Source organism: Macaca thibetana, chromosome 13 (genome assembly GCF_024542745.1).
Source record: "Macaca thibetana thibetana isolate TM-01 chromosome 13, ASM2454274v1, whole genome shotgun sequence".
NCBI classification, from domain to species: Eukaryota; Metazoa; Chordata; class Mammalia; order Primates; family Cercopithecidae; genus Macaca; species Macaca thibetana.
In genome coordinates, this window is record NC_065590.1 from 42,466,216 (window position 1) to 42,489,420 (window position 23,205).

A 23,205-nucleotide genomic window follows, 5' to 3' on the forward strand; every position below is an offset into this window, starting at 1 on the left:
GGTCAAAGTGAATCTTAATGAATCTTTTCTGAAAGAGTCTGAATCAAAAAAGGATAATGTATAGGAGCTAAGGGGTAAAAATATTCTCCCTGACACACCTACTCTCTAGGAAGAGCTAACAGGTACATTTATAAGAAAGTATAGGCAAATAAATACAACTACAATAAGTGAACCTATAGTTGTTTCTTATTTTAGGACTAGACCTTAATTCATCTCATACCCTCACCCCAAGTCTTTTAGTAGCTGCTAAATTATGAGGAAAAAGAAAAATTTGCTTTTTTCTAGTTGTTTTTCTATTCTTCAATTCACTATAGCCTTTGGCACAGAATGAGGTTTCAAATTCTGCTTGTTCTCTCCTGGAATCAAAACCGTACTTGAATTTCCTAGGTCTTTGATGGACAAAATTAACATTTTTTTTCTTAAGCTTAAAAAAAAAAAAAATCTAAATCTCAGTTTAACCTTCTTTTAAAATCACTGTAAAGGGCAATACTGAAGGATTTACTGGAACCATTAATTAGCTAATAAGTGTGGGCTTTTTTTTTTTTTTTAACATAAATGGTATTTATAGTCACTAAAAAATCCAAGTTGATGAATATCTGTAAATATTAATGAAACTCATTGAGATAAAGAAAAATCTTATTGTGCTTTACTATAGGACTATTATTAGTTTCCCAAAGGGTTGTGAAAAATGTAACCAACCCACAAATCAGACAGGCATTATACAACATAACAAGACTTCTTCAACAGGTACTCAGTTGAAAAAACATTTCTTGAAAAGCTGAAATTAGAAGCCTCCACAACAATTATTACGTCATACAAACTAGAGAAAATTAGTAAATACCTGAACTGAAGTGGCTGATTCCTGTAAATGGCCACTAGCAACTGCTCCTTTGGAAGTTGCTGAAGGTACACTGTGCATTTTGGGGGTTTCTGGAGTATCAATATTTTCATCTGTCCTATGTGACTGCCAGGCTTCCTTTCGATGATGAGATTCAGTAGCCTGCTGGTCTCCAAAAGCAGCCCAAGAACAACTATCTTTTTGTTCATCCTCAAAAGCATTCCAATCTACAACTTGGCTAGGACCAGCTGAACTGAAGTCTGCAAAATCATCAGAGTCTTGAAAACCATTGCAGTCATCCTGAATATTTGGCACAGAATCAAAATGTCCAAACTCACCTTCTTGCCCATTTTTAAGTTTTGAAACAGGTTCAGTGCCTGTTCCACTAGATTTTCTTGCCAATTGACATTCTTCTGATAAATTATCAGAAGTTTGTTTTAGGTCTGATTTTGTTAATATTGTCTCCTCTTGGCAAGAAACAGCATTTATATCCCCAAATTCTCCAAAGTCATCACCTGGTTCACTAAAATGTGGAAAGTGCTCTGAAGACTCTTCAAAAGTGGCATCACTCATTGAATCTTGAGTACCAGTAACAAAAGGTGGAGTTGAGCCACTGGCAGTGCCAAAGTCACCAAAATCACCAAAATCATCTTCATTGGTATCATTGCAAGTCACAAACTCATTACTACTATCACCATTTTTTACACTTACAGAATCATCCAAATCATTTTCTTCTGTGGGGTCAATGTTTGGGCTTTGGAAATTAGTAAACTTACTACTTTCTTCTTTGGAAGAACCGACTTCATCATCCGAAGTTTTAACAGAATCCATGCATAGGTGAGCACATTTAGAAGTAAGTAAGTCAAGTTCTTCTTCAGTTTTACGTTGTTCTCTCTTAATGGCTTCTGAATTATCAGCTGAGTCTACCAAACTCCAAGCCTTTGACTGAACACTTGACTGTAAAAATTCATCCTGTTGCAGTGTTGGAGGGCCTTGTTTTTCAACACTGAAACCTCTGTTAGTCACTATGCTTATTTCTGAAACACAAACCTGATCCTCTCCATCAGTGTCTCCTTTGTTATCCAAGCTTCTACCCAAAGACACTTCTTTTACAGAATTCAGTTCATTGACTCTATTAATTTTATTGTTTTCCCGAATGGTTAGTGCTTCTCTATTATTTAAAATTGCACATTCTATTTCTTCTAGTTGTATCCTTTCCTTTTTGGAAAATGTGGCAAAATCTGCAAATTCCTCAGCAGGACTAGGTACAGAGTCTAAATTATACTCAGTGCTATGAGTGCTAAGAGGCTTCCATCCCTTTGAATCAGCTACATTGTCCAGATCATCTGTTCCCTGAGGATTTACAGTTTCTAACACTGCAAACCCATTTGTTAGAATCTCCAGACAAGGAGGCTTTTCACCATTGCAGCTCTCTAACTGCTTGTTTTGATGAACAACATTCATATTAGTTCTAAAATCTCCTGGAGAGAAACTTTCAAGTGTTCCAACATTCTGTCTCTGCTCCACTACTTTATTTAAATTTCCTGGACTTTCCATGCCATCAATGGAAGTATCTAATGTTTTAGATGAAATTATTTCTCTGCTGGTGGTAGAAAGTAAAACATCAGACTGTCCTTTCACAGGAGCAGAAAGTTCAGCAGTGATGTCCTTATCATTACCATTTTTAATGGACTTAAAGCTTGTAAGGCTATCTGCATTTTCTGAGAATTCATGAATTGGCATAAAATGGTTTGAAGGTACAAACTCTTCCTTGGGACGAGTATAATCTGCTGTATCGAAATCAACAAACCCTACACCAGAAGGGCTAACTTCTGAAAACCCGCCAAATTCCCCAAATTCATCATCGTCATCATCCTCTGCTCCATTGTCTAGTGGTGGGGGGGATGAAGAGTACATTCGAATGATGTCTGGCTCCATTGTTCAGTTGCTTTCAAATAATTAATTTACACCTGTAAAAAAAAAAAAATTTTTTTTTGGAGGGGACAGATTACATAGAACAAGATCTTTCAAAATTCTCTCAAAGCTACTTTAAAACAATGCAAATTTACAGTGCTCTCTTTTGTCTCCTTTTTTCCTTGACCATTTCCTGCATAATGTTTTGTATCTTTTAATCTATTTTTCTCTTGGGTGAAATTACTTTACACAGCTATAATATACTGGAAAAAAAAAAGTTCTCTTAGACGACATGTTACCAAGAGCACTGGCGGCACACTGACTGATTGTGGGGATTCCAGATAATTCTGAATATACACTTACAAAAGTACACCTACAAAATTTTCTCCTGGGTACATGCTTATTCTGTTAAGTTCCCCTTCAATTCATTAAGGATTCAGTGCTTGCCTTATGGATTTGTATGAGTTCTTTATATTAATAAATAAAAGGCATAAAAATTTTCTAATAATTGTTACAAATATTTTCTTCATTTGGCTTTTCAATGTTTATTTCTGACCCAAGTTAATTTTTAAATAATTTAAAAATTTGAAATAGTTTAAGACTCAAAACAAGTTGGAAATAAAAGCATTTTTGTGTATATTCCACTCAGCTTCTCCCAGTGGTAATACAGCAATAAGCATAACACATGGTCAAACCAGGAAACTGACATCAGTACAACTATTAACTCAGGTACAGACCTTGTTTGGATTTCACCAGTTGTGTGTGTGTGTGTGTGTGTGTGTGTATACAGTTCTAAAAATTTTATGTGTGTGGATTACATTAGAGTGACCATCACTACAATCAGGATAAGAACTATTCTATCAACACAAAAAAACTCCCTCATGTTACCCCTTAATAGTCACACTCTTCCCTAAACCCTAATCCTTGATCTATTCTACATCATTATAATTTGTTACATCAAGAATGTTATATGAATAGAATCACAAAATACATAACCCTTTGAAGCTGGCTTTTTCCCTCAGCCTAATGCCCTTGAGAGCTATCCATGTTGCTGCATGTGTCAACAGTTCATTCCTTTTCTTTTTCTTTATTTTAGAGACAGGGTTTCACTATGTTGCCCAGGCTGGTTTCCTGGGCTGAGCAATCCTCCTGTCTCAGCATCCTGGGTAGCTGAGACTACAGGTGCACACCACCACTCCTGGGTCTGACTCCTTTTCATTGCTAACTAGTGTTCTATTGTACAGATATACCACAGGTTGTCTACCCATTCACTCCATATAGGTTATGTGGGTTGTTTCCAGTATTTTTCTATTACAAATAAAACTGCTATGAACATTCATGTACAGATTACTATGTGAACCCAAGTTTTCATTTCTCTAAAATATATAAACCCAGGAGTGTGAATACTGGGTCATGTAGCACGCTCAACTTTATAAGAAACTGCCAAGCTGTTTTCCCAAGTTAATTTTAGGAAGTCAAACCAATTGATCTTTTCAGGAAGATGAAGAAAGTTTTATGCAACTTTCTTCATTATTTCACTATCATATAAAATTTAATAAATATTCACTTTTATTTTCTTCTACTTTTAGGGTTTAAAAAAACATTTAATTTTAACACATTTAGAATTTATTTCGGTGTATGATGTAAAGCAAAAATGTAAGGTGAATTTTTTTTTTCTAAACAGCCAAGCAATGGTCTTAATCCCTTTTGTTGAATAATCCTTCCCATACTAATTAATTTATAATAGCTTCTTTTCAATATATTTAATTTTTTTTTTTTTTTTTTTTGAGACAGAGTCTCACTCTGTTGCCCAGGCTGGAGTGCAGTGGCATGATCTCGGCTCACTGCAAGCTCTGCCTCCCAGGTTCATGCCATTCTCCTGCCTCAGCCTCCCAGGTAGCTGGGACTACAGGCACCCGCCACCGCACCTGCCTAATTTTTTTTTCCTGTATTTTTAGTAGAAATGGGGTTTCACCGTGTTAGCCAGGATGGTCTTGATCTTCTGACCTCATGATCTGCCCACCTCGACCTCCCAAAGTGCTGGGATTACAGGCGTGAGCCACCGCGCCCAGCCTAATGTATTTAATTCTTAAATGAAACCTGAGTTATTCTATTCCTCTGTGCTAAGGAGTCAAAAGTTCCACAAGTCAGATTTAACATTAGACGTAAAGGGACTACCTATAATCCCAGCACTTTGGGAGGCTGAGGTGGGTGGATCGCTTGAGGTCAGGGGTTCGAGACCAGTCTGGCCAACATGGTGAAACCCCATCTCCACTAAAAAAAAACTTAGCTGGGCATGGTGGTGCACATCTGTAATACCAGCTACTCGGGAGGCTGAGGCAGGAGAATCACTTGAACCCGGGAAGTGGGAGGTGGAGGTTGCAATGAGGTGAGATCATGCCACAGCACTCCAGCCCGAGTGACAGAGTGAGACTCAGTTTCAAAAAAAAAAAAAAAAAAAAAGAAAGCAAACGGAGGACTAACAGCCAAAGTCCTAGAATAAACCCAGCCCATAAATAATAAACAGATAATTCTTACAACTCACAGTTGCCCAGTTAGATACATGAAGAAAATGTTTACTAGAAAATTCAACCAGTTTTGCAAGCTAGCCTTCTCTCAGAATAAAATTTCCTAAGATCTTCCAGTTTTAGAGTGAAGGTACTGTAGAAACCACACAGTTTAATTTAGAGGTAAGGAAAATGAAGCCAACTAGTGAGCAACTTTCCCAAAGTTCATTCAGACAGCTGCTTAGTGGAGAATGGCTTCAGAATTTTGAAAAGGATCTTTGAGGTTAATGATTGGTCAGTCACTGAGAGTTACCAGGAAGAAATGAGCAAGTCACAAGAAAACGAAAAGGCTCCATTGTAATATATCTACTTCAAATTATCTTTCTTACGAAATTAGAACCATAAAGAAGAAAACAACTGCTTTGCTCTGCCATACTCTTCTTTCCTGCTGCTGATTTAAATAGAAAAAAAAAAGTACAAGATACACATAAATCCTATTTTCTTCCCTTGCCTAGTGTCCTGATAACCCCTTCTAATGCTTAGTGACCTCTAACTATGTCCCTCTAATTATGAAATTCCTATTATTTAAAATCACTTTGCAATTGTTAATGAGAATGTGGGGATAGCAACCCTTGCACACATGCACATTGCTTGTGAGTGTAAACTGTTACAAGCCTTCCAGAAGGCAATATGGTTGTACTATGCAAACTCTTTTTAAAGAAATCTAAAACAAAATGCTGCAAAGAGATTATTTAAGCAAGTTATGCTATATCCCTACAACAGCATATTACACAGCCATTAACTATAGGATTCCTTTTTCTAAAGTTTAAAAGCAGCCGGGTGCAGTGGCTCACACCTGTAATCCCAGCATTTTGGGAGGCTGAGGCGGGTGAATTACTTGAGCCCAGGAGTTCGATCAAGACCAGCCTTAGGCAACATGATGTAACCATGTCTCTACAAAAAGTACAAAATATTAGCCAGGCATGGTGGCATGCACCTGTAGTCCAGCTACTTGGGAGGCTAAGGCGGGAGGATTGCTTGGGTCCAGGAAGTCAAGGCTGCAGTGAGCTCTGATCACACCACTGTACTGCTCCAGCCTGGGTGACAGTGAGACCCTATCTCAAAAAAAAGTAAGTAAAAATAAAATTTAAAAGCATTAGTAAAGATAGTGACATGTCAAAAGGATACGATACAAAAGCTAGCTTTAAGGGGCTGTTACTAACTAAATCAGGAACAATTTGAGCACCTGAATAAAGATGATAATGGATTATAACCCAATCAATACAATAATAAACTGAGTCCTCACAGATATAAACATGTAAGTAAATAAACTGAAAGTTAGACGAGGAACTGGGTATTTCCATAGTTTCAAAGTACTTCCCCACAATATACTTAACTACAAAGGGAAAAAGTATAAGCTTACACTGTGAAGCCTGACACTACCTTGATCAGGTGATCAACATGAACACTATCAGTAATGGGAACATTGAAATCATGCACCATCTGATGAGATGCAATGAGAATACACGGTCACTTCTAGGATATCCTGTCAAAAATACAACTGACTTCAGGAGGAAATTTCAGGGAAATTCAAACTGAGAGAGAGCCTACAAAATTACTGGCCTGTAATCTTCAAAAGTATTAAGCTCATGAAAGCCAAAGAAAGACTGAAAACTTGTTTCAGATTGAAGAAGAATAAAGAGACATGAGAAGTAAATGCAGCACTTGATCTCCTTTCTAAAAAGGTTGTTACTGGGATGATTGTGAATCATCTACTTTAACAGGGTCCAAAAGATTCACTATAGCAGCAATATATCAATGTTAATTTCTTGATTGTGACGGTAGTATGTATGTACGTATGTATGTATGTATGTATGTATGTATTTGAGACGGAGTCTAGCTCTGTCACCCAGGCTGGAGTGCAGTGGCGTAATCTCGGCTCACTGCAAGCTCCGCCTCCTGGGTTCACACCATTCTCCTGCCTCAGCCTCCCAAGTAGCGGGGACTACAGGCACCTGCCACCACACCCGGCTAATTTTTTTTTTTTTTTTTTTTTTTTAGTAGACACGGGGTTTCACTGTGTTAGCCAGGATGGTCTCGATCTCCTGACCTTGTGATCTGCCTGCCTCGGCCTCCCAAAGTGCTGGGATTACAGGCATGAGCCACCTCGCCCAGCCTTGTGATGCTAGTATTGTAGTCATGCATGAGAATGTTCTTGGTTGTAGGAGATACACACTAAACTATTTGGTAGTGATGGGACATCAGGCTGGCAGTCTTAAATTGTTCCGAAAAAAAAGTTATTTGTATTCACGTTGCAACTTTTTATGTTTGTGATTGTTTCAAAATGGAAAAAAAGAAAGCAATCAAAGAGATTTATATGCCTGCATTTAAATATGTGTATTTTAGAATAAATGTGTTACTTATACAATAACACCTCTTAAAAAACTGTGGTAAAATATACATAATATAAAATTTACCATGACAATGTTGGTACATTACTGTTAACATTATTGTTCACAGACTTTGTTCAATTTTTACCATTAAAAAAAAAAAAGGCTGGGTGTGGTGACACATGCCTGTAATCCCAGCACTTTGGGAGGCCGAGGTAGGAGAATCACTTGAGGTCAGGAGTTTGAGACCAGCCTGGCCAACATGGTGAAACCCATCTCTACTAAAAATACAAAAATTAGCCGGGCGTGGTGACGGGTGCCTGTAATCCCAGCTACTTGGGAGGCTGAGGCAGGAGAATTGCTTGAACCCGGGAGGCAGAGGTTGCAGTGAGCTGAAATCATGCCACTGCACTCCAGCCTGGGCAACAGAGCAAGACTCCATCTCATTTAAAAAAAAAAAAAGAACTTGCATTTGTGTTTGTGTATAGTTCTGTTCAATTTTATCCTCTATTCAGATTTGTGTAACTACCGCCACTATCAAGACACAGAACTGCCCCCACTCCACCTCCATTCCTGTTCCTTGCAACCACTAATCTGTTCTCCATGGCCACAGTTTTGTCATTTCAAGAGTATTATGTAAATAGAGTAATAAGGTATGCAACCCTTTGAGGTTGAATTTTTTTCACTCAGTGTAATGCCCTTGAGGTCCATTCTGGTTGCTACATGTAACAATAGGTTAGGCCTTTTTTTTGAGACGGAGTCTTGCTCTGTCGCCCAGGCTGGAGTGCAGTGGCCGGATCTCAGCTCACTGCAAGCTCCGCTTCCCGGGTTCGTGCCATTCTCCTGCCTCAGCCTCCCGAATACCTGGGACTATAGGCGCCCGCCACCACGCCCGGCTAGTTTTTTTTTTTTTGTATTTTTTAGTAGAGACGGGGTTTCACCGTGTTAGCCAGGATGGTCTCGATCTCCTGACCTCGTGATCCACCCGTCTAGTCTTTTTTTTTATTGCTGGTGGCATTCCATTGTACAGATATACCAGTTTGTTTGTTCAACTGTTCACCTGCTGAAGGACATTTTGGTTGTTTCCAGTATTTTACTATTATAAATTGCATATGTATAGTGTGTGTGTACATACATATACACTAATAGTATAAATAGTATATATAAATAGTATGTATAATAAGGATGCTAGGAACATCTATGTACAGGTTTTTCTGGACATGTAAGTTTTCATTTATCTGGGATAAATGCTCAAGAGTGTGACTGCTGGGTATCATGGTAAGTATATGTCTAGTTATGTAAAAAACTGCCAAACTCTTTTCCAGAGTGGCTGTACCATTTTACATGCCCATAATACCTTACTTTCAAAGAACTATGTGTGATGGCTTTTTTTTTCTAGCCTAATCTGTGATTAACCTATTGCTTTTTTCCAAAACTTTTACTGTTTAAAAATGAAATAATGTATTGGTTCACAACCTATTCCAAACTCTGACGTTAATGCAAATACAAAGATATGAATCAGAAACTTTGTAACCAAAGCAACAACTCTGAAAGTTTTTCTTTCTGTCATACCTTTGCAAGGTACTCTATTTTCCATTATAGGTGAGACAGGCTTTATTGGCCTTCTAGAGTAAAAACATTTTCATATTTCTCAAAAGGGGGGTCACCTATTGATGGTGAGAACTTGGGCTGCTCCATGTTCCCCTGTAGCAGGTCTTGGCTCTGACTCAACTTACCCTTTAGAAACCTAAGAGAGTGCCATTGCTTCTAAGTGTCCTCAAACCAGTCAGTGTAGGGGAGGCTCAAAACTTTCCAGAAAATTCCTCTGTGTCTAGGCCAACGCTACTTAAAAGAAGCTTCATGTTAATTGAAGTATTACTTGTATAATGAATTTACAAATAAAGTTTCATTTATATAATCCACTTTTAACACATAAAATATGGGCTTTAAATAGCTGTTCCTACTTAATAGGAGAAAAAAAGGATAGATGAGCTACTTTAGTACTGTGTCTGGCACACAACAAACTGAATAAATGTTTCTTCATCCTTCTTAATGGACTACTTTCTCCATCCACACCACAAGGAGTCCCAATTAGTCATCTAATTTCTTTATAACCTGTACAAACAAGCGTGCGTGCTTGTGTGTAACTTGCCATTTTTATGTCTACTTATTCTAAGACCTGTTAGAGGGGAGCAAATAAATAATGCAGCTATTGTCTTGCAAGCCACCGTATACAAACACAGTTGACAGGAGGGTCTCATAATTGGGTAGCAAACAAGATATCCTAGTAGTTAGAGCATAGAGAATTTGGGGTGGGCTTCCTGTACTTTGGAGATTTGTCTATGAGAAATCACATCCTTATAAGGAGATTAGGGGACAATATAGGTGAATAAAAATAATAAAAGTGCAAACTGAAGCCGACTTTCAGGGCTACAAACCAGGAAAATCAGAGGGTTTTGGGTTTGGGAATTCCGGCATAGAAGGTCCAATATAAAGGGGTCAGGGAAATAGTCCAGAAGCCCAATAGCAATCAGCAGTGGAACCTAAGCCCCGAGTCAAATTAGTAGCCAGGATGGCAGGGCATACAACAGGTGAAGGTGATTCTGTATTAATCTTCCACCAAAGGAGAAGCTGCACTTGCTTATGGAATTCTAGCCTCTAGTCTGAAATGGTCATGGAAGAGAAGAGATGATGAGTCTGTAAGTTGTAAGCTCTGGGGTCAAAAGGCAAATGGGCTTGAGAAGGCAGAAGGAAGAAAGGAATGGGGCCAACAACTGTCTGAGACTATTTGGCCATTTAAAAATAGTTTCTCAAGAAAAACAAAGTTGGAAGACTTAAACTACCTGATATCAAGACTTGGTTTAAAGTCCCATGGTCTTGTGATACAGACGCCACTACAGTGTGGAGGGGAAAGGATAGACTTTTCAACAAATGATGCTAGATTAACTGGATATCTACACAGGCAAGAAAAAAATCTTTGATTCTAACGTCTTACACAGAAATAAGGTCCAGATAGACAGATCATGGGCCTAAATGTGAAAGGTAAAGCAATCAGCCTTCTAGAAGATAACAGAAGAGATTATTTGTATGACCTTAGGAAAGGTATAAATGTTTTAAACAAGAAACAGAAACACTGACTATAGAAAAGATTGATATATTGGACTGCATTCAAATTTAAAACTTCCGTTCATCAAAAGAATACCAGAGAGTGAAAAACCAAGAAAGCCATTGCCTGGGAGAAGATATGTGCAACACATGTAACTGTCAAAGAACTCATATCCAGAATATGTAAAGAATTCCTACAAATCCATGTGAAACAATCCAACAGAAAAATGGCCAAAATATCTGAACAGGTATTTCACAAGAGAGGATATCCAAATAGCCAACAGCATATAAAAAATCATCAGGGAAAAATGCACATTAAAACAACAATAAGATACCACTATACATCTACCAGAATGACTAAAATAAAATTGTTCTCTCCATAGCCACTTTTGGTAAGGATATGGAGAAACTGTGATTCCCACACTTTACTGGTGGAAGTATAAACTGGTACAGATACTTAGAAAACTGTTTGATAATACGTACTAAAACTATACCAGACCTTCAGTACCTGGCACATTCTGTGCACTAAGTAAATGATCAACTACCATTATATTTTAACTTTGACCAACTCTGTGGCTAAAATAATAATCTATCTGTAACAAAATCTAAGTCAATGTTTGCTTAATTGGCACAAACATTCATATGACTCTATATTTTAAAAGGTCACTCAAAGAATAAGTCACTTAAGAAAAATATTCATAACCACACTAAAGATACATTGACTTTATTGAAGTTAACTTTATTGCCAATTTTTATAACTAATCCCTAGAAAATATAAAACTTGACTTATATAACTACATAATTTCATAGGCTTGGGGGCATGGGGGGTGGGGGGTGCTGATAACAAACTAAATCTGAAGCCCAAGGTTGAAGGACTGAGATCATAACCTCTAAACAAACTCGAGGGTCCAGTTACTAGTCTGTTAAAAGATGGAAGTTTTGAAGTGAAATAGAAAAATGTAACTCAGAAGGTCTCACTGGTATCTTGAAGTAAACTGCCTGTAGCTCCTATTTGGTTAGATGAACAACCACAAGAATTTAGAAGATGCTTGGTTGGGATGGAAAGGATTCATCGTATGTGGGAAATACATAGGGTATTCCCTACATATTCCTCTAAGGCGTAGTTAATCCCTGGTACCCTCCTACCCCCTATCATCCACACACAGTATCATGCACCCTAAAGGTCCATGGGCTCACATTTGAGGCGGGCAGAGTGTCTCTAAGTAAGAGGTCCTCTAGCAATCTTTCCAGAATCAAACATCGAGAGTTCCTTCCAGACAAGCTAAAAACGTACAGCACACACTGCTCAACTGGGAGAAACTCCCATCCTTTACAGGGTATCAGCTCAGCTGTATCAATGTGCACATCATCTTCCAAGCACAGATAAACTGACCTAGATTATACAATCCAGCTTCACCCAGGGCCCTTCACTCTCAACTTATTTTTATAGGGACTAGGATGGAGGGTGAAGGAGAAGATATTGTAGAAAGAAGGATGATGATAAGAAAAGGGAGAAGAAAAACAACTGTATCTGAAATATGCTAATGACTTCAATAGTATCAACGACATTAGCAAAGTATATTTAATGGATGGCAAAAAATAATCACCAGCTTTTTACCACAGTATGTCCAAAGTTTATAATGAGTCATTTGGGTGAGTAAAGGAAAAAACAAAAAAGAAAAACTGTGTTTTCTTTAGAAAAATGAATGAAAATATTATATAAGCATTAACAACATCAATTTACATTACAAGTATTGTCTGGTGTAGAGTAGTTCAAATTATTAAAAACCTTTATTATAATATCCTTATGGAAACTTTAAGGTAATATCAAAATGTACTGTCAATGAATTTGCCCAGCCTACATTTCTGCTTGAGAGTCATAAAGAAGTAGAAAAGAGCCCTTCTTCTGAACCACATGAAGATTTGGGTTTTAGTTAACTTTTTGGTTTTCAATATATTTAGAATGCTATGATATCACAGTTGTTTTCATGGCTCTAAATTTTAAAATCTAGAGAAATAATTGTTTTTACTTTTTGGGTGTTTTTTCTTTTTTTCTTAGCATATTAGCGCAACAGAAACTAACAAATACAAGGAGAGCCTCTAATTAACTTGCCAACCTAAAAACAAAAACCCAAGATATCAGACACCAACTGTATGTCACTAAGTCACCAAGTGCATAATGTACATTATTTAAGATGACATTTGTTAAATAAATAGTATCTTCCATGTGTTTTTACTGAGTGCTTACTATGGGCCAATATTATATGAAGAGAACTCGTGAATTATCTCAATTATCTCCTCATACTATCATATGAGGTAGAAATGCTTCATTTTAAAGATGAAGAAATAAAAGCTCAAAGAGGTTAAGTAATCCTGCAAGGCAGCATAACTAGTAAGTGATGAATTAATCACAAGCTAATCAAATATTTTATACATGTCTTAAAATATTAGACGTGATTGACAGCAAATATTACAATTATAAAAATTCTCACAAAAAGGTTTCTGAGTGGTTCAGAAAAAGGTTTCTGAAACCGCTGAGTAATTTGGAAGGAGAAAGATTTTTACAAGACGAGAAAGTACAGTATAACCAACAAAAATGCCAAGCAGCAAATATCTTGTTTCAGTATTAGTGTACATAGTACCAAACATGAGCAAACAATGAAAATGAGCAGCAAAATATCTTTATACTGAAGTTGATCACCCTAAAAAAGCCACACTGTCAATAGTGATAACAAAATATTTTGTCTTTCTAGTTTTGATGTCAATACAATTGACCCATAAAAGTAAAAATATATATAAGTCAGTTACATGAGCAGCAACACACTTTCACTTTTCAAGTGATTATCACCTTGTTAAACAGCAATGAGTTATTTGAGAGAAGTCGGTTTTCAAAAATTTCCATGAAAAAGTTTTTCTTCTGCTGAACATTTTAACCTTCTACACAAATTCATAACAACACATTTTATTTGCATTTGGATAGTTTCATGTAAAAATTAAACAAGATAAAAATATTAGAGATTGTTGTACCTTTAACTCTTCATATCAGCTGACCATATTTGAGAGTTTACTAGCTATTTTTCCCAAAAGGTACTTCAACATAAAATTGAATACATAACATTGGATAACTATTGATAACAAGGGCAACAAAATAGAAGCAGCCATGAGGATAGATGGATTAGCCCTTGGAAAACATTTTTTTGCCCTAGGACTCTCAGCTTCTATCATATAGATGCAGAATAAATTAGTCACTCTAATTCTCTACTCTCATATCCCTTAAACTCTGCAATGAAAATAGAATCTGAAAGGCAGAAACTGCTTGATTTCATGTCCCTTCACTAAAATCTTGCTTACATCCATAATCTTGCGTACAGATAATCCCTGGACCTTCTGTTTTTCTTCTCAATTGCTTGCTCAGGGGCTTTAAAATTTTTTCCATCACTATTGATCCTTTCCTATAAACGTTCAGCCTCTTCCAAATTCAAAACAAATCAGAACAAAACAAAACAAAATCCTCCTCTCTTCTGTGCGGCCTAGCTCTTCTCCTTCTCACCACCAAGCTTCTTGAAAGAGACGTGCCTATTCACTCTCTCGACTTCCTAACTTCCCACTCACTTCTCAACTCAACACAATCTGGCTTCCATGCTACCACTCTACTGAAACTGCTCTTTCAAGAGTTACTTTATTTGAGCTCAAACGACTGTAAATGTTGTGTAGGCATAGACCTCTGTTGTTTACCACTGCATCCTCAGAGCCTGGCTCACAGCAGGAACTAAATATATTATCACCATTCTTGCTGGGGCATTTATTCTCCTAACCACTCTTGAATTGTGCTCCAACTCACCCACACTCCAATTAGATTTATATAACCACACCTCTGGTCTCTTAGTGCTTTACCAAATAAGTTATGAAATATCCAAATTTAATCAAGGTAAATAAGTGGGATTTGAGGGAGGCTGGCCTGAAATGTGATGAATGTGGGGAAAACAACCCATTCATTTGTGCTGCAACATGCCTAAAGAGAAAGTATGTTAAGAGGGGCAGTACATTATATGCAAGCTGCAAAAAAACCCTAGCTAAATGACAAAAATTTGTAGTGAGTTTTTAACAGACCTGCTATCATGAATATGTGCTTTGATTTGAGACAATTCCTCAGCATAAGCAGAGGTGTCAGCGAGTGTCGCCAGAGCATAATGCTACACTCTGGATAGTCCAACTAATTTTTCTTGTTCTCCGCTCCCCAGGACTTGCTTTAACACTACATGAAAAATTTCCCACAGAAGATTTTGCAATCAGCTGACATGAACAGCTGACATGCTTCAAAATAAGTTTCTTGCTGTAAAGTTTTAAATTAGCATTCTGGTCAAGACTAAGTTAAACCTCAAGTGACTAGTGTATTCTAAGAAAAAAATTCCCAGAAAAACAAAATAACAAACTACTGCGTGGACTTTCAAAATGAAAAAAATACTTTAGTCTGTAACCTAAAAATGTACGCTGTGGCAGCTGCCATTCCTCTGACAGTGCTGCTTTCTTTTTTTTTTTTTTTTTGAGACAGAGTCTCCCTCTGTCACCCAGGCTGGAGTGCAGTGGCAAGATCTCAGCTCACTGCAAGCTCCACCTCCCAGGTTCATGTCATTCTTCTGCCTCAGCTTCCTGAGTAGCTGGGACTACAGGCGCCCATCACCACGCCTGGCTAATTTTTTCTATTTTTAGTAGAGATGGGTTTCACCGTGTTAGCCAGGATGGTCTCGATCTCCTGACCTCATGATCTGCCCACCTTGGCCTCCCAAAGTGCTGGGATTACAGGCGTGAGCCACTGCGCCTGGCCAACAGTGCTGCTTTCTACATCACAAACACCCACCATGAGAGCAATTCACCTCTTAGAGAAAGAAGCATCTACTAAAGGTTATAAAACTTCAACCAAATGCAGTTAGAATTCAATTATCTGAGCCAATAAGAAAGTAAGCAACAATGTCCAACATAATCTACAACTCACAAATTTGGCCTTAAAATATGATCTATGTAACAGCAGATTTACCGCACAAATTAAGTCTCTGCCAGGTGCTATTAATTTTACTTTAATTTGTTTTCTTACCACCCATCAATTAAGAGAAAAAGATGACCTGGAGGCAATGAAGTGACAGAAGGAAACAAAACAATTAACCAAACTTAAAGACAGTCATAAATGATCCACAGATAATAGCACACATGATATTCTTCAGGGAATTATTATAAAACAAACTTTGTATACCTGAAAAATCAAATATAAACACATTCCAAAATAGTGCTCAAGAGTGTATGCGTGTGGAGTGTATACAGGTAATGCCACAAATGGGTCTGCTGATACTAGTAACCCCACAAAAACTATGGAAGGAATTCCATGGTGAACAAATTCCTAGCTGGTTGACCTTTTTAAATGGTGTTTCTACTCGGTTTAAAGTTTTACTTTTTCCTGAGAGGTAGAAAGGCCAAAGGATAAAAGAAAAAAATATATAACATTTATTATTTGCAATGTACCAAATACATCTGGTTAGAAACAACTGGAGAATTGGCCTGTCATATAAAGCAGAATTTTTCACACATTTTTCCTGTGACTCACAGAAGAAATACATTTTATGTGATGACACAACATACATTAAAAAAAAAAAAAATTTCGCCAAACAGCATTTACCCTTACTCTCTATGTACTCTGATTTTTAGTTCTATTTCATTTTTTCTTAAAAGCTGGTCATGACCCTTTAAACTGATTTTACAAACCAGAAATAGGTTTTAATACAAAGTATAAAAAAGTATTCTTTCCTTTTGATCCAATTCCTCTAAATCTATTTATTACTTCCAGCATATGAGAGGAGGGAACAGGGCTTCTTTTAAAACAAAGAATTCCTCCCTGATTTTGATGCTTACAAAAACAAAATGCATTCTTAAATTACATTATTTCAATGAACCAAGTATTTGATAAAATAAAAGTGTTCGTTTTCTCTTTACAGAATTTTACATAAAAGTAATAAATGAAAATTACTATTTTTCAAATTCATACTACCTTCAATCTAGGAAGCATGCTACTTTAAGGATAATATTTTAAAAAAATACAAACATAACATAAAACTTGAACACTTTGGCAAATTTTAACGATTTTCACTTTCAGAAAGCATTTAGCAATTGTTTAAGTTTGCAAACATTAACTTTTCTGGGGCAGCATCTACAATGTAAAAGTTCTCTAAAAGATACTATTGGTAGGAGTATATATTGGCTCACGCACCCTATTGCAGTTTAGTAGCATATCAAACATTTTAGTGAGTTCTTTTTTAAATTTTTAATTTTTTAAACTTTTATTTTACGTTCAGGGGTACACGGGCAGGTCTGTTACACAGGTAAATTGTGTGTCACGGGGGCTTGGTGTATAAATTATTTCATCACCTAAGTAATAAGTATAGTACCCGACAGGTAGTTTTTCCATCCTCACCCTCTTCCCTCCTTCCACCTTCAAGTAGGCGGCTCTGGTGTCTGTTGTTTCCATTCTTTTGACTAAGCAATTTCATCTGCAAAGATGTATTCTACAGATGCATTCATGCAAATATACAAAGATATTTCCACAAAGTATTAATTCCAGTATTGTTTGTTCAATTTTTTTAAAAAGCAGCTGAAAACTTAATCTATGAATAAAGAAGTGGGTAAATAAAAAGTGCAGCCATTAAAAAAAAGAAAGCTATATTACTAATAGGCGAAAGTGTCTAAAATACATTTTTAAGTGAAAAAGCATTTCTGAAAAGCATTCTTCTTTTTTTTTGAGACAGAGTCTCCTTCTTTTGCCCTGGCTGCAGTGCAGTGGTGCAATCATGGCTCACTGCAGCCTCTGCCTCCTGGGCTAAAGCAATCCTCCCACTTCAGCCACCCAAATAACTGGGACTATAGGTGTATACCACCATGCCCAGCTAATTTTTAAATTTTTTGTAAAGACAGTGTTTTGCCATGTTGCCCAGGCTGGTCTCAACCTCCTGAGCTCAAGCAATTCACTTACCTTGGACTCCCAAAGTGCTGGGATTACAGGTTTGAGCCACCACACCCTGCTGGCAATTCTCTTTTGATTCTCCTTTTATCCTATCCTTTCTCCGTCAATGAATCTGATTGCCCTGGCTTCTATTTTTTTTTTTTTTAAAGCTGGAGTCTTGCTCTGCTCTATCGCCCAGGCTGGAGTGCAGTGGCACGATCACTGCAACCTCCGCCTCCTGGGTTCAGGCGATTCTCCCACCTCAACCTCCCAAGCAGTAGCTGGGATTACAGGCGTGTGCTACCACTCCCATCTAATTTTTGTATTTTTAGTAGAGATGGGTTTTCACCATGTTGGCCAGGCTGGTCTCAAATTCCTTGACCTCAGGTGATCCACCGACTTTGGCCTCCATAAGTGCTGGGATTACAGGCATAAACCACCATGCCCAGCCACTTCCCTATATCTTATCACTGAGAAATCTCATCCCCCTTTTGTTTTTATCTGTTCATAATGCTCAAACCTTATCTATATGTCTGACCTCCTGATCTACCTACCCAAATGCCTTTTAAAAATCTCTCTACCTAGATGTCTCAGAGACATCCCATATTCCCCAGTTCCAAGACTGAATTCAACCTCTACTCAAAAGGTAAACAGAAACCACTTGCTCCTACACTATATTCTGAATTCTAAGTCTAGAAATCTGAGTGTTACCCCTGACTGCTCCCCCTCTACCACAAATCAAATCAATCAAGTTTCTACCTCTTTAACATCTCTTACTGTATTTGTTTTAACATCCCACAACCTACACCTTGTCAGGGCCTCATTATTTTTGGCCAGGATTACTGCAGTCTGCTTAAAACTCTGTATCTTAGCCAACGTGGCTAAGAGACTCCCTCTTTGTTCCAGCCAGACAAAATTACCTCTGGATCCTCCACTGGCACTGTTACCTCTAAGTTGTCACACATGTCATTTCTTCTAATGTATGTATTGTTCTTATATGTCCAGAGAACCCACTGACTAAGCCTTCAAAATTCTATTCAAGTGTGAAGTTTTCTATGAAGTCTGGAGAAGCGAGATCACCTATACTTACTAAGTTACTATGTGACAGGTACTGTGCAAGGTACTTATTTGTACACCAGTTTATTCATACATTCAGTTTAATCACAAAAACCCATTTTACAGAGGAAGAAACAAGTCACATAATCTGTTCACGGTCCCACAAAGAATAAGTAGGGAAAGTGGGACTCTAACATCAAAACCAGTGTTCTTTTCATTGTATCAAGTTTCCTGTCTGAATTAATCCTCCTTTATATCTACTTCCTATTACATTTAACAAAGCAAATCACATTTGTTTCCATGGTTTTTTCCCCTAATAGGTTTTCAACCTTAGCTTTGTATTAACTTTTTTCTCTAATAGAATGGGTAGACCCAAACATCTATATATTTTTCAAAGTTTCGAAGTTGATACTAAATGGGATAGCTAAGGTTGAGAACCTTTGTGTTAAGTTCCCAGAGTATAGGAATGCCATTGGACTTTATACCTCCAGGGATGACCTAAATGTTTCTAAACTGAACTGCTAAACTCATTGATATAGGTAAATCACTGCAACAGTACTTTTTCCTACAAAAATGTTTTCTCTTATGATTTGGTTGTATAAATATTTTAAAGTTGTGTTGTACACATTTATCTGAGACTAGCACTAAGAAACTTAACATCTTTAAGATTTCAAAAACGAGTTCACAATATTAAATCTTCAATACTCTTCTTAAAAATGAAACTTGAAAAATTTACTTAAAAGGATCAAAGTTTAAGCACTGTGACAATTTTTGAAACAATACATAAGTATTTGATACAGCTCTAGATATGGGAAATTCCACTTTGGAAATATTACTACTTTCTACTTAGCTAGAAAGCTTATGAAATCATTTGTTTATTCCTTTTTGAAGCTTCACTTATAATTAGTATATAATTTAAATGTTAAGGAATTCTCAGAAACAAAAAAAACAAGCTTAAAGAATTAATCACAGTTTCACTTGCAGATGAACACAAAGAAATGCTTATGTGAACAGCAGCACCAACCAAAAACTTCCCTACTTCCAGAAACCAGGGTCACTGCTAATCTGATTAAAATCTGAACTTTTTATTTACATGTAACACTTGCCCTGTGCTTTGTGTAAACTTATGAAACCTAATGAGACAGAAAACTACCATCTGCTGGCCCAGAATCTGAAATATGGAAAAGAAGAAAGAAGTGATGAAGTGATGAATACTCAAATATTCTGTTTGGGCTTTAGGTGAGAGAAAATACAAATTTTTGATACCTGAATCTCTTAGCAATTTTTTTTAGGAATGAAGATACTATCAAAAATAGTAAAAAGTATAAAAAGCATTCAGTATAAAAATAGTTAAATTATCTCTTAATAAGTTCATTGCTTTTTATAAATAGCCACTAAAAACAAAAGCCTTAAGAAAATAAATCGATGCTTCAGATTTTGAGTGTCATTGTAGCAGAAGTATTTTAGCTGCAAATACTCCAGGTCAACATTTTTGCATCCACACAATAAACAAGATGAGAGATGAAAAACCACAGCGAAACTGAAAATACTACAAACCTTAAGCAATCACCAAGAAGAAAACACCAAAAAACTCACTTGGGAGGGTGGCTAAGGCAGAAACACTATTTATTTCGACCATTTAAAAAACTCTGGCCTCACTAAAATGTATGCAAATATTAAAAATCCTACTCCTAGGAGTTTTGCTTTGAAAAGTATCACATGTCACTTAAAATGATTTAAAGAATAACAAGTGGCAATTCATTCATCAGGATCACTTTTATTACCTAAATATAGAATTGTTCATTTTATATAACATAAAAATTGAATCTGTTAGCAATACAGAATTTTTACATTTATCAAGTTTATTGTTAGGTATTTTACCTTTTTCTGTTCATGTAAATGGTAGTCTTCACTTCCACCCTGTCTAACTGGCAAGCATTATTTACATAAACAAAAGTTTATGTATACTATCACATCACTAGCAAATTGGGGTAGACTGACTTTTCCTTTCCAAGTCTCATAACAATGGTGATAGGTAGGAATCTAATATTCACCCTTAATTAAGATACTGATTTCTGAGTTGAGGTGTATGTTTTTATTGTATTGTAGAATTATTCAGTAATTCTTATTTTAAGTTGCTTTGTTAAAAAATCACAAATGGGTTTTTAAATGCCTTTTCAATATTTTTGAAGATAATTATATAAGTTTTCCTCAGATTTTTTTTTTTTTTTTTTTTGAAACAGGATCTCACTCACTCTGTTACCCAGGCTGGAGTGTAGTGGTGTGATCTCAGTTCATTGCAACCTCGACCTCCTGAGCTCAAGTGATCCTTTCGTTTCAGATTCCCCAGTAGCTGGGACTACAGGTGCATGCCAACATATCCGGCTAATTTTTTATATTTTTTGTAGAGATGGGGTTTTGTCATGTTGCCCAGGCTGGTCTCAAACTCCGGAGCTCAAGGAATCCACCCACCTTGGCCTCTCAAAGTGCTGGGATTACAGGCATGAGCCACCACACCTGGCCTAGATCTATTAATACAGCAAAAACAGCAATACCTATTAATAATTGTCTTCAGCTTGTTTGATAGTTAGGAAGCCCAGTTTATTTTCTGCTGCAGGAAAAAGGTAAATGTTTCCAAAGAATCAAATAAGCATTATGTAAGATTATCTACTTAATTACACATATGTCAAACAGTACGTATTTAAACTTATTTGATCTTACTCCTTGCTTTCATTTTTACACAAAATAGGCTGCAAAATAAACCAATTTTCCCATAGGTATTAAACACACTCAAATTAGTAATATAAGTTTATCTAGGTTTCATCCTTACTCAATTTTCCCAAAACAATTTCATCTACCTAAGGCTTTTATTAATAATTACCATATTCTTGGACTCTCAGATTCATCTTTAGAGCCTAGCCAAGCCAGCTCTCTGCTTAGACCTCTCCACTTGATTCCACAAAGATCTCAAACTGAGCTTAACAAGAACAGAGCTCAAGCTTTTTCCTGAAAGCTGGTTATGTTCCAGGGCTCTCTAACCCAGTTACCATACCAGAAACTTAAGATCCCCTTTGACAAAGCTCCTTATCCTTTAATATCTGTAACAAATGATTTCACCTCACAAATCCCTCAATTCTGGAATATCTACCTCTTTTCACCTCTGACTCCACTCTGGTCCAAAATGCCATTATCATCTAAACTAATCTCCCTAAGTAGTATTCGATCACGCCCAACCCAAGTAATCTTTTTGAAAGTCAAATCTGATCATGCCAATCCTCTTCTTGTGATAAAGATTTAAAAAAAAAAAAAAAGTTAACAAAGACTTTAAACCATTCCTCTCTCTCCAGGCTTACTCCTCCTTTCCCCCATTTTCAATGCTCTAGGCTAGGCCTTCTTTCGGTTTTTGAAAGGTAGATAATTAACATTTCCTTGTGCCACGGGGTCTTTGCACTTACAGTCCCAGTGCCTAAGACATTCCCACACATCCTTCAATTTTTAGGTGAGAGATCAATTCCTCAGGTAAGTTTCCTAACACCCTTCCTCAAGTCCTCCTACACATATTTCTTTCAGAGCGTAAGAACCATAGTAAGTTACAGTTTGTGATCAAACACTTGTAACTTGAAAAATTACTGTGCAACCCATGTATACTATGGAAAATATATTGAGAGGTTTAAATGTAATATGTAATTAAGAAAAATCTATGTATTCCTTTCTATAAGAGTGAAGTTAATCTTATATTTTTTATCTAAATAAAAAGTGTAATTTCTAGAGCAGCGTGGCCAACTGACAATAAAGCCATATATGCAATTAAAAATCTTCTAGTAGCCACATTTAAAAAGAAACAGATGAAATTTTATTTAACCCAAAGTATCTACAATATTATTATTTTAACGTGAGCAATGTAAAAGAGTACTGATATATTTCACATTAGTTTTTAAAATCTGCTATTTTACACTGAAATCACATCTTAATTTGGACTAGTTTCACTTCAAGTGACACATTTGGCTCGTGGCTACGTATTAGACAAGACAGTTCTAGAAGACAGTACTGTATTTTTTAATACTGAAATCACTTGCTAACAGAATAGGTTACCTTAAAAAGAGCATGGCATTAAGCAAGATTAACCTTATATTAAATAAAGGCATATCACAGGTTTAAATCATTCAAAAAATTTAAATTATGCAAACATTCCACACTGCTGAAAAGTTTAAATTCAAAATAAAAATTCCTGTAATTTAAAAACTGCATATTACTGATCATCTGAGGAAATGAGAGGGAGATGGGGACTCAACCACTGCTGGTAGGAGTGATTTTATTATAACCTCTTAAAAAGCAACAGGCTCTCCCTCTGACTTAATAACTCTACTTTTAAGACTTGATCCTATGGAAATAATCAACAATAAGGTCAAA

At 36.6% G+C, this 23,205-nt stretch overlaps 1 protein-coding gene across 2 annotated transcripts in view; it reads right to left on the bottom strand.

The window, feature by feature from the left end:
* AFTPH (aftiphilin) overlaps window positions 1-23,205 on the bottom strand; it is a 69,696-nt gene that overhangs the window by 39,699 nt on the left and 6,792 nt on the right. For both annotated transcript variants that reach the window (XM_050754816.1, XM_050754815.1), the window contains exon 2: window positions 842-2,808. In XM_050754816.1, the coding sequence (XP_050610773.1) occupies window positions 842-2,776 (1,935 nt within the window). In that variant the 5' untranslated portion in view covers window positions 2,777-2,808. The remainder of the gene's footprint in view (window positions 1-841; window positions 2,809-23,205) is intronic.